The following is a 12986-nucleotide window of genomic DNA, read 5'->3' on the forward strand; positions in this document are numbered from 1 at the left end:
CAAACAACCTCTCTATATATAGACCTGAATGAATGTCTCATGAACGCCAAATGAAGCTTACCAGTATGTTTTATGTTAGAAAACTCCACAACAGGCTAGGAAAAAATTAATGCTCACCGTGAGTTAAGATTTTCCTATGGTGCAAATCAGTGTTAAACTTCAACAAAATAAATATATGATATAAAACAAATATATGAGTTGCCCAAGAACATTCTGTCAAATGTAACCATCGCTTAAAACAGTTGGCATGTGTACGATCCACTGGTATTATTTTCAGGCTGGTTGTATTTTGAATATATATATATATAATCCTAAATTTAACCAGGTAAGTGTTCACAGTATCAGTATCGGAGTTCTTAGTAGTTTACCAGAAAGCATTACACCAAGGATTTTTAAGCATGTACACAAAAAGACAGATTTCCTGCCTCGTCTAGACCTCGCCTGTTACACTACTACAGGTAGGTAGAACTAATGCCTTACTTTATGTGTTTATCGACTTAATTAATGCTCTATTGATTAGTTTATTTCCATACATACGATCAAGCTCATGTTTATCTCGGTTTTGGGGGAGGGGGGTCACGAGGGTTAACTTGACTTTAATTCGCATTCATTTCCCACTAATACTCGACGTAGCCGTCCAGAAGAATCAAGTAAAGATGTCCTTCACAGATAATGTCAAGGCGTGTGGGATATGCTGCCGTGATGTAGTGCACAACACTGCACGGGTGTAAATGTCGACCAGCTACTACAAATACAACAACAACTGCCATCGATACACCTTTTACCTATGCAAGTTTAGGTCATCAAAGAGCTAGCCTTCTTTTCTTGTGGTAATGCAATGGAGAGTAATGCGAACACGATTTATGATGAGTATTCAACAGACTCCGGGCAAAAGGCAAAACGAAGCTATCATAGTCGCAAGAACAACTGGTATTAAACATCTACCGATCAAAGTAACCAGGTTATCAAACGCTGACACAAAACGCGGGCAGCCCGGCCTGGAATTATGGATGAGTATGACCGTGTGGGAATTTTCTGATCCTGATGAAAACATTGAACGTACACCATCCTTTGCGAGAATTGCAATGTTTAACAATCGCAAAACTATTGAAGCTAGGAATAAAATAAATAAAATCACTCATTTTTACTTGGGTAAATTGAGAGAGTTTACAGGAAAATGTCCGTTTTATTAGCATATATTTAGCTGTTTCCGCACCGCAACCATGAATAGCATTGACATTATTCAGTAACTCAAAAGAAACTGTTTATTAGTTGCAGTAAATTTCAGAAATGCACAATTTTTTTGTGTAAAAAGCCTTTCCCCATAACATTCAATTCTGCAAAAACATTTGAACGTAATTACATTTCTTCAATGTTTTACAATGATTGTAAAAGCTGTCCTCACAGCAGTTTCATTACAAAAAAGGTCTACGCACTGGTCGTAAACACGAGAGAAAACTCTGGTAATCAAATTAGGGGAATCGGAAGCCTGACAGAAAACAGAATATAACACATTTTGTTAGGTATCATGTAAAACATGGCCACCTTCAGTGAACACTTTTAGTGAGATCAGTTCCCTTAACTTGAAAATGAAAAGAGTTTGACCTGCGAACAGATAGTGCTAAAAGACTACGTTGCCGTAAAGAAACGCTTCTAATCCTTACACTTACCGGTAACGTACAAACGCATTTATGAATGTTAAAATAGTGGAGCCGTGTATGTGAGCCTAAAAAGGTGTGATGACGATATGCATGCAAGTTGGAGTAACGGTGTGCCACCATGGCTTTTTCAACGTTTTCAATAAAAGCGCCTGGATCGCACTCACTTAATGAAGACTGGTACGAAAGAGACTGTTTCGAAAGAGACTGTTTCAGGTCATCCATGAACAATCAGAGTGCTTAAAGAAAGGGTTATTTGCTGTGGCAATATATACAGGGGAGTATCACCGAGGGGATCAAGATAGTGTCATTCACGTTAAAATTCAGTAACATTTTAACTTTCTATGAAATGTTTTCAATTTATTTTCTTTATGGATTTTATTTTGAATAAGTAAAAATGTTTTTGTCTGCTTGCAAAGCAAATATCAGGCCATATTTCAGTTATGCTCCCTGTGTGAGTATCTGTTGCAGCATCATTATGACGTTAAAATTAAGTCTAATATTCCCAATCTAACCCATTCTAAAAGAACATTTGTTGGTCAAGGCAAATTCAACACCTAATTTAAAATATCTTTGAATAGAGGTAGCTTCTACTTAATCGATTTCCTTCTCCTTAAATATCTTATACCTCGTTATTTTCTATGGCAAAAATGTGATCATTCTTATCAAATTTTTGGTATTTAGAGCAACGTTACATTCTTATGGACATGCTGACACACTCCGACTCAGAATGGGCCAGTATTTTCTTACATTGCCGTGGTAAATCTGTTTGATGTTCTCGTCAATCATGCGAGGCCAAGTAACAAAAGGCAATGTCTACAGGAACAAACAGTTGAGGGAAAGTGCTCTATAAACATGACGGATATGCGCCAGATTCATTTTTAACCTATCGATATTTCTGTTACAAATGGCAGAAGGAAGAGTGTGGCTTCCTTCTCAAGTAACACGATTTTGAATAGCCCTTAATGTAATGTTTGGCAAAACATAGAGAACACTGGACTTTTGATTGGAAGAGATTTAAGCCGGTTGTCTGAAACGAGCGACCCGTTAAAAAAAGACTGCTATTTCCTTAGAGCGGTACCATAACAAACACGCGAAAAACATGCCATGAATGTGGAAAAATCGCTTTTAAAAGTTTATATCCTTGTAATTTGAATGTCGCATTATTGGAAACTCTTGGAAATGGCAGATGTCAAAAAGTACACGTGTAGATTAAATTCGGGAAAAACAAATTTTTATTCTACGTCATTTAGTGCTGATACAACATGACAAGAGGGAAACTGTACCTGCAAAAACGCGAGAGACCCAAGAACATACCGTTTAAATGACACACGTGAGTTGCAAAAAAAAAGAGTAACAAAGACACTGTTTTAGCCATAAAGGCACATTACAGTGAATATATTAAAGAAATAAGATGGGCTCGTACAGCTTTAGTGGCCAGTGATGTGTATGACATCAAGTAATGGGAAGAAAGGAAAACTTTCCATGGTTTATTTCAAACAATGGTCTGTGGTAATTTTTTTTTTTTATTAGAAATCAGTATTTTCAATTATTCAACATTTAAAGACCAAATATTTCCCACTACGTCGTTGCCAATACGCACCTGATCACTGAATGCTCAAAATGACTTTCATACATACAGAACAAAACCAGGACAATGACTAACGAAATTTAAAAAAAGTGTTTATCTTAGATATTAGATATAGTTATACAGATTACCAATAGTTAATGAAGACTTGAGATTTCAGAGAAATACTTACCATATCGGCTATTTGCGTGAGAGTTAAGCCAAAATATATCACAACCTCGTGGGAAGCGTTGTAAACAGGCCGGGAGGCCGGATTATAATCCTCCAAAATTTTGTTCATTAGCCTTTGTTCATCCGGAATCTGGCCTTTGGCTCTTCCACGTCGAAGCCTCCGTATGATGCCTGTCAGCCCACGAGGATATGCAAATAAAATAATTAATACTCAAATTAAACCAAATACATACTCACCATATCTGAAATCTGTGTCACAGTTAGTCCAAACATGACGGTTACGTTGTGAGAAGCGTTAAAAACAGGCCGAGAGGCTGGGTCATATCTCTGTAACAGCTTCGTTAATAAACGTTGTTCGTCGGTTGAGTCGTCATCAACACATAGACACCCCAAGCACAAAATGGCGCATAAGACACTGAAGTAGATGAACATTTTCCTTAACCTCCAAACTTTAACTAAATCCTTTGTAAATTCATAATAAAGGCAGAAGATCACAAAGGAACGGCTGAAATTCACGTCATTTTAGGCGTCCATGAATGTTGACTTGTAAAGGTCCGAAGAAGTTCATTTCATCAGCAAGTGGTCTGTTCTGATGAAACAGCGATGAGCAAATGGCAGCATAGAGAGCTGAGACCACGCGACAACAGGCGGATGGTGTTACCGCGTGCTGCTTTCATAGTAGAAATGCAGCTCGCGATGAATCAGCGAGACTGGACTAGCGCTATTGACTCTTTGCCACCCACAGACAGTCCTCTACCATACACTCTTAATGTACGATGCTTATAAGATGTAAGCTTATTAGAAGATCGATCGCTATTTCTGTACACACATATATTCCTTCCTTCAAAGACCGTAACTGGAGAGTTTAGTTTTCAAACTCTGTCCGAGCTTGACCTATGGATTTGGCAAGGTGCAAGTACCGGTGTATTTGGGTGTCCGCACGCGTCGAGTTATAGACGAAGGTGAAGATGTAGTTAGGGTGAGTCTCTACTGACAACACTCGGTAACTTTTAATACTTTCTTCAGCTGGGAATCGAAATTTATAGTTATTGGCGTGACCAAATGTACCATACAATGGTGTGTTCAGTTGTGTTCAGCGTGGAGTATAAACATTCAAGAACAATTATGAAAGCGACGCTGTTCCATTAATGAAGAGAAAACTTTAGAACTGTAATATGAGCATTATTGCGACATTTTTTGGCCTAAGGTTTTGAAAAATTTTGGATAGCCACATAATACAGGTAAAGTAAGCCTAAATGATTTAAACAAAGCCTTATGATGACAGCTTGTCATTTAACATTTAGTAAAACATGTCAGAACGACCAATGTGGGAATTTTCACTATTTTCGGTATGTTATTTTAGGCGCACATGACAATGCTTGAAATGTACTATTATGCCCGCCCTTTTTAATACAAGAGCTTGAGCAGGATGGAATGAAAATCATGCGCAAAGTGCTTAAATGAAGCTTAGAAATTTCTGGTACCTCGTTACTAGAAGGCGGGACACGATTCTAGAGAAAAACAAGTAAACCAAACAGATTGGCAGTTCCGTGGCTATACATGTAAAAAGAAGACACCATCCGTCTTGAGGAAATGTTTAAGCGTAAACTCTGCTATTGACACGCAATACATACCTCAGTTTGTTTAACCGTTTTGGAAATGTTGATGTTTATTTTTACGTTCAGGAAATAGCGTACAATGGCGGCTTATTTTTACATTGTCTCTAAATGTAATACTGATGCTTGCAGTCCCAGATTCTGTGCAAACTAAATTGGTAAAAGAATAGGAGAACTATATAGGCTTAATCAGTTATAAGTCGTAATGTGCATGAGTGTGTATACGCACATCATGAATCTTAAATTTTCTTTAGCAAATATCACATGCACCTATCAAACTATTTATACAGGTGAAACAAAATAAATCAATTCACAAAGGTGAATCTTTCTATATTTCTAGCACTATAGTATTATAACCGAAAAGTGCATAGCCAATACCATTTAAGCGTATATTGTGTATCACTCACTACGTATATTATGCAAAGATATTGTTCTATTCCAACAGATAGACAGATGTCAGAGACACACTGCTACCGTCATACCACACTGTTTGGCCTCCCGAAGTTTGAGGTTAATTTTGAAGGCCTTTGATACATTTCGGTAAGATTAACCCTGGGTCCAATAGGTCCAGTTGCAAGGGTGAGTGCTTTATAATTATTGGATTACGGCACCTCATACGGTTAGTGCGCACGGTCTCTGGTTGCGGCACGGTCCAGCTCGGTCAACTCTCAGTGACATGCCTTCCGTTATCCTCACTGAAATCGATGTCCGGATGCCCCACCAACATTGTTTTACTGTTGACTTATTATACACAATAATAGAAGGATGATTGGACGCGTGCATCAGTGTATCACTGAAGCTGCACACTGCTGATTATCGCAGTCTATGAATATTCAACACAGCGCTTGGAACAGTTGGAGACATTGTAAAATAAAATCAAGAGTAAATGTAGACAGGCCGAGGCGAAGTGGACGATTAAGGACTATTTATAGGTAACGGTTCTTACGGAGACAGAATCCCATGGCCGTGCCACATCTCACGAGGGAGATATCAACTCTTCACCCCAGTTTGCCGCTCGGTCAGCCTACACTTTCAGTCCACCGCGAATAATCGCCCTGACCCGTTTTCGTGTGGGTTAATGAAATTGTTGAAATCCACCCTCGTGGCTCATGGACGTTCCATATCTAACTAACGCAGTTTTAAAAGGATAATTTAATCAAATAAGAATCACCTTGCTGACAGGATACAATTTAGGTTACCCGTCTAAGTGAGCTCTAAAACTTCCACATCAGCAATAGACCAAGTAGCCAGGCCTGAACGTACAACCATGTATTCTTAGATTCTTTCAGAAATTTCCGATAATCCGAGGTAAAATATCAATTTACACTGCTTTCCCCTTCGTGTTTCCTTGTAGCAAGGGTGTAAACAAAAATATTCTCTCGGTTTGACAAAAAGACACCTACCCAAAACATTTTGCGGTATTTAACGATAGCGAAAAATACTACTTTATCAAAGAAATATGGATTAGATCTTCGAATTTGAAAAGGAGTATACTTGATTACTGTTTTATCTTCCCAACACATTCGTTGGGAATACCACATGTACCATGTTGTGCATTTACATCACCTGGCCCAGGTTACTATGCGCAGCGGGCTGTAAATTTAATGTCAGAAAAGAGTAGAAAAATGCATTGCAAGTAGCGTAGAATGCCAACAAAGTTTACATATTTAGTTGCGCCCAAAACTTGAGTGGCCCGATCAATACTTACTGGAACAAGCCACTTCCTAGTTTTGCTAAAAACATGTGCAGACATTAGCCTTTTTTGTAAGATAAACTTGATATAGAAAAAATTATATTGTCCCTATCGCTTTCATTCGAATCTGATGGCCCCTCGTGAGTCCATGTTTATTAAATTAACTGTTACATTAGGAAGGTAAACCTTCTGAATAACTATATAAGACCGAATTGCAAGTATAAAGACATATCACATGTATCACATGTGATTTTGATCAAGCTGATAACTTCACTTGTTGTTTTCGGAACATTCAGTAAATCTATCCCGACAATGATTTAACCGGCATATTTAGAGATCACTGGCAACAGATGTATCACAGAGAACCCTCTGGAATGCCAAACCGGAGATTTACATGAACATTACGAGAACTCATTCCGTTCTCGAGTCAGTAGGAGTTAATTGCTTAATAGCACGTAAAATTTGAAGAAGACAAAGAAGAGCACTGCGCATTTCGGAGGCTTCATGTCAGACAGTCTTAACACTCTGAGATTTTCGGCTGTGCGTAATTACCACAGCAGCAATTCGTCCAAATATATCCAGAGTAAATTTGTAATTTCAAGTTCAGATGTTGTCTCAGTTTAAGAGAATGCTTCTCGTAACAGACTGTGACAGTTTTTATTGCGGGTCCCAGGGGTGCTGTTTTTCTCAGTCTGTTAAACATTAGCGGTATCGTTGTGGTGAGTGAAAACACAGATCCTCCGCTTGAAATCAGGAAATCCTAGGTTGTTACTTTAATTCATTTGGAAGTGACTTTGATTGCGGCTAGTGGCGAGCTTCGTTTACAGCAATTCAATTCGAGTCCCGCGTGTTAGTTATTTTCACTGAGGAACCATTTTGTCTCTGTCTGGATAGGGTCAGTAGACACTCGAACATTACTCCCAGACAAAAGCTTTACGCTTCCGGTATTGAAAGGTTGAGGGTAAGTTGAGCAGACAGGGAATCACCTCACCCCACTGTGACTATCCATCTTCACCGCGGGCTCCTCGTTATTGTACCATCCAACACTGTAGTACTTGAATTGGGGTTCCGGACATAATAAACTATTGGAGTTTGGGCTTGACTCGGTACATAACATAACCCTGCCAAAAGTGCCACAACGCCGTTAAGCACAAATCATCTACATTCAAGCGGAAACAAAATTCGTTTCATGTCCAACACGGAATGTTAGGAACTGTTTAAGACAGATGGCTCCGCTCCCATTGCGCTTTAAAGAATCAATACTGTTTTTATACGGAAAATACTCCAGTCCTATGCACATCTGAGCTGTATGATCTATAATGTTTTAACACACATCAACGCAACCATGATTCACCAATTACAGTGTCCCTAACATCTTACAATTCAAACAACTGACAAGGTATAAATGAACTACTTAACTGTGGAATTCCATAAAAACGCAATATGGGAACTTGGCCAAATTTCATTTGCGGCCCTGAATTGGTTTCTATGGCTACATTTTTAAGAAATGGGTTGGCGAGATACATAACTTTCCTGATTTTTTTTGTTTTGGGTTTTTTTTTTCTTTCGGAAAACGACTATTCATAATTTAGTCTTTTCATAACATCGTAAGTGTTTCATTATTACTGCATGCTTCTGCCCTCGGGTCCCTGTTTGTGTGTTTACGTCCAATGTTATTTCGGTGCGTTCACGACAGTAACTTTTGCAATGAATCATGCAGCTTCCTTGGAACCAACGAAAACAAGGGACATGAGACACTACATTACAACATACTACTCCAGCGGACCTGTCAGTACTTGATCCATCGCTTAACGCGGAACGCCAAACAGGAAGTACCATACCACGACTTGTAGCTTCCCGTTTGCGGGGCAAAATATCTAACCTCTTGTCGGCACTGTGTGCGTGTTTACAATGAGCTTCTTTATTATGAACAATCTTACCACGACTTCATGGAATTTAACTGAGTGAAGAAATTTTGAGAGTGTTATGCGAACAGCGGGCCGCTTTTGGATTATTACTGAATAGTGAACATTCTTTGGAATGCCCAAAGGTTATACAGGTAAAGAAGAGCAAGGCTTATTTGACAGTACCTATATATTATCACTTAAGTAAAGTCTCGACAGACTAATTGGTTGTGCAAAACAAAAAAGGAGAATACAATAAAGGGAGAAAACTCAGGGCACATACAAATATTGTAAGCAACAGTTTTGAATATATTCACATTTTTTGAATGGTTTTTACTCCAACAGAACAATTTAGCATAAACAAACTCTTTACATGAAGTATACACATACACCCAAAACTAAATCAGTCGTTTGTTTGAACAGCCGAGGAGGGGAATTTTTACACAGATGGTCTCCATGGGAAGCCAAGATAACTACGTATAAGATAATTAGCGCCTTGTTTAATGTATGCTTCACTTCGTTGTTTAATTGAAAATTGTGACCACACTGCAACATTATAGCTTTGGATGCATATGTCTGGCTCTGATTGACTGCAATTATAAAACGCTTTCCTAATATCTATATATGGTATCTTTACTTTACTATAGTTTACAGTTAGAGTCTTCCACGTAAGCTTTTCTTTGTGTCAGTCATGACGGTAGCCAGTTTTTGTCACCATGTGCATATACATATGCACATTAATTCCATTCAATACTATAACGAAAATAGTATGTGGGAAGGTATGACAGCAACCTGTGGATGGTCGTTGATCTGCCACGCTGTCTGGCGTGTTTCTTCCCACCATAAAGCTGGCCGCCGTCGTATAAGTGACATATTCTTGAGTAGGGCGTAAAGCACTAATAAAATAAATAAATAAATAAAACGAAAATATGAAAAAGAATAATATGACAATTAAATAGAAGAAACGAAACAAAGTAAAACAAAGAAAGCAAGAAAACAAACTAGTAACGTGTTTTGCATGTTATATATGTACAGCATTGTCCTACATACTTAGCGATCGCATGGATCTGCGAATATACACCATGAATTCGTCCACTGTGACATCTGCTGCTTTCGCTTGTGAATAATTAGACCGCGGTACTGTTTGATCTCCATACTCCGTGTTAGCCTGGTACTTACTTATCTGATACATGGATGCTTATCTAGGACAGAACATCGCATTAGCGAATCAGTTCAATAATCACATTTATCCGAACGAAACACCCCGATTCAGTCAAGAACAATTGCAGGCATATGAGTAAGCACAATAATTCTGGGGATGGGATTTTATGTGACACTCAGGAGCAGATGTTCGGATGTCTTTCTATTTGCATTCATATTATTGCCCGGGTAATGAATGCATCCACAAAATGGCGTTTGGTCTCGCAGTTCTCCACTGATGATATCTGACAAAGGAATCGTCACGGAACTGTTCATTACAATAAGCTGACATAGGAGAATAACTCCTATGCGTTCTGTGGGAACGATCTGCAGCTGTGATATATTGGAATTACGAAAGTAGAACATGATGTCCATACAGGGCGACGTGTATATATATATATATATATATATATATATATATATATATATATATATATATATATATATATATCACAATTGTCTGTCTGGCACTCGATATATATATATATATATATATATATATATATATATATATATATATATATATTGAAAATGCAATTGGTTAGACATACATATTCAGCTGGGGTCTTCGCCCACAGGATATCACCTCTCCAACTTCCATCTAACCTATCACCCTAATGTCCGTCTGAAGAACCACCACAGGGTCCATCTGAACGTCCACCATAAAGTGCATCTGAACGTCCAATATAACCTTTATGTGAACAGTGCAATGCGTGTCTTTGTTCTCGTTGATAACAGTCAGACCACCACATAAAGCCAAAGTGTACAGTGTACTTTCCTACATTGTTTTCTAACCACTATACCGCAGCCACCGGCATTATGTTAATAAGTTCATTCATTATTTAAAGTATTTCAAAGAATATTCAAGAATATTTTCCCCTACATGACACCCAGATTTGTGGGAAAGGGAATTCTCTGTTGCTTAGTTTTGTTAATGTCTTAATGCACTAACTCGCTGCCAGTTTTGTTCACTTTCAGTGGGCCTGCGTAAATGAGGGATAAAGAGCAAACGCAAATGTGAAAATAAAAAACATTACATCACATTAATAGGCTTTCAACTGGTGTGGAAGACAGCCTTCACTATTTTCAATAGTCATATTTTCCCGTGCACTCAACACGAATATCTCCTTAGCGTTCAAACCATTAGAAACTATAGGGTATAAGACTGATATCGGCTTTGAGTTTGCATCAGTATGCATGTGCAGAACACATGTGTATAGCGCCCAGTGGTAAACTTGATCTTTCCGGAAATGCAGTCACCCACTGCTAAATGAATTAATATTCTAACATTGTGTGACTTCATTGTCCCTAGTTCTAACCATTTTCAGCGTTTATTCTAAAACACAACGTTTGTCCAACATTCGATTTTTCCTGTCCGAGTCGTGTAAATTGAGGTCAGTCTACAAACAAAATTTGAAATGTTTAATTGGCTTATTAAGTGTGGCTCTTGTTATTTTCGAGGTTTGCTACATATCTGCTGCTAACATTTACTTTTTACTGCCTTCCACCAAACAGTGCGCTCACTGAAATAGATATCTTTTGCCCCAGACAGGTATTTCTCACCAGGTTTGTTTGAAAATTGCCTGGTGTGAAAATATCATGCTTTGTCTGTGGGGCTTTAGAATACTGCCTACATTTTAGGAGCACAATGGAATCACCAATATTATCTTGTAATGTCAAGGCTTGAAGGATATGGTAAAGATTTGAAAAACTGGCACCCACACAAAATCAGTCCTCTTTAGTCTGCATCCATTTGAACAGAATTATGGTATCATAACTACAGAGTTGCTTAGACTTAACAGGCATCTAGTGCTCAAGGGATCCTACCGTTTGCGAAAAAAAGAACTAGTGTGAGATTACTTTCTACATCAAGAGCTTATTATCCGTAAAATTGCAAGGGTGGGAACGTCAATCAATCCAATCAAGGCCACCTGGGAATAAAACGGCGGCAGTTTCGATGATAATGTCAGATATCATCTTCAAAGTGAAATCTTGTTTTTCACTTTCTCGCTGATTTGTATGACGCTCGATGAAATTCCCCAGCCTATTAAAAAAATACGAGGTAAATTATGTTAGCTGTCCAAACAAGTGAAAACATTTCGTTTTGCACGTTGAATCGCTCTATAATGGCGGCCAGTAATTACAAACACAATTTTCTCCTCCTTCTGAGTGGTACTCTGGAACACACATTCCCACAGAAGATCAGCTAGGAGGCCAACCATCGGTTTTCAGCAGAGAAGAGTTACAATACACAGGTTGAAAACTGTTCTTACCGGAAAAAATAATTTCGTTGATATTTTATCTGGAGAGAAGGGGAGAAAGAGAGAGAAAATGATATACGCATAAGAATCTATTGTACGGCAACGTTTCCAATGACTCCCACATAAAGAGACACTGTAAGCTGAATTAAAAGAAAGGCCGAGTCTTACCGCTTATTCTAATAATCCCCAGACGGCAATGACAGGTTTGAAAGACGAGTTGGCAATATTCTGCCTTGTAACTTATCACAAAACAGATCACGACCAGTACATCCAGATTCAGTTATTTAACTGGGCGTGGCGTCACAGCTGCTATGTTTGGCATTGTGTTCTGGGCAATACTACACATCTATAAGTTTACACCGATATAAAAGATAACACTATAAAACTGTTCTACCCAATAGTTACTGATTATTTACTGACTTACCGGGCGACAACCTATCGCCTTCAGCAGAGTAAGGTGTTAAACAAAAAGAATTCCTATTTATACAAAAACAAGGTGAACAAACCAGTATGTATAAGTTTCATGGTGAACACAGTTCACGTTCTCGGTTTAAGTATACAGTCGGTCTATACAAGTTTAAAACAATGAGACAACTGGACCTGGTATATAATGACAGAATTTGAATATAATACAGTTTTACATGAGTAAGCAAATTTTACCATGTTGGGATACATACACAAGAGCTAATTACCATTTTTTCAATACTGGGTCCCAGGTGTGTGATTAGTTAAACCTGAGTTCTCCATTGTGGTTGAGAGTGGGATTTTTAACCTTTACGAAAATGGCTTCCTTAACCCGTCTCTCAAACCAATGGGGCTCTTTAGATATTATATTGACGTTATCTCCATTAAAACTGCGACCTGAATTACGTATGTTGGAACACAGCAGAATCAT

At 38.3% G+C, this 12986-nt stretch overlaps 1 protein-coding gene across 1 annotated transcript in view; it reads right to left on the reverse strand.

The window, feature by feature from the left end:
* The window catches only part of LOC135473108 (neuronal acetylcholine receptor subunit alpha-10-like), an 80509-nt gene that overhangs the window by 20644 nt on the left and 46879 nt on the right, over positions 1-12986 (reverse strand). The window contains exon 3 of the mRNA XM_064752927.1: positions 3419-3588. Coding sequence (XP_064608997.1) covers positions 3419-3588 — 170 coding nt within the window. The remainder of the gene's footprint in view (positions 1-3418; positions 3589-12986) is intronic.

The sequence above is a fragment of the Liolophura sinensis genome, chromosome 8 (genome assembly GCF_032854445.1).
Source record: "Liolophura sinensis isolate JHLJ2023 chromosome 8, CUHK_Ljap_v2, whole genome shotgun sequence".
NCBI lineage: Eukaryota > Metazoa > Mollusca > Polyplacophora > Chitonida > Chitonidae > Liolophura > Liolophura sinensis.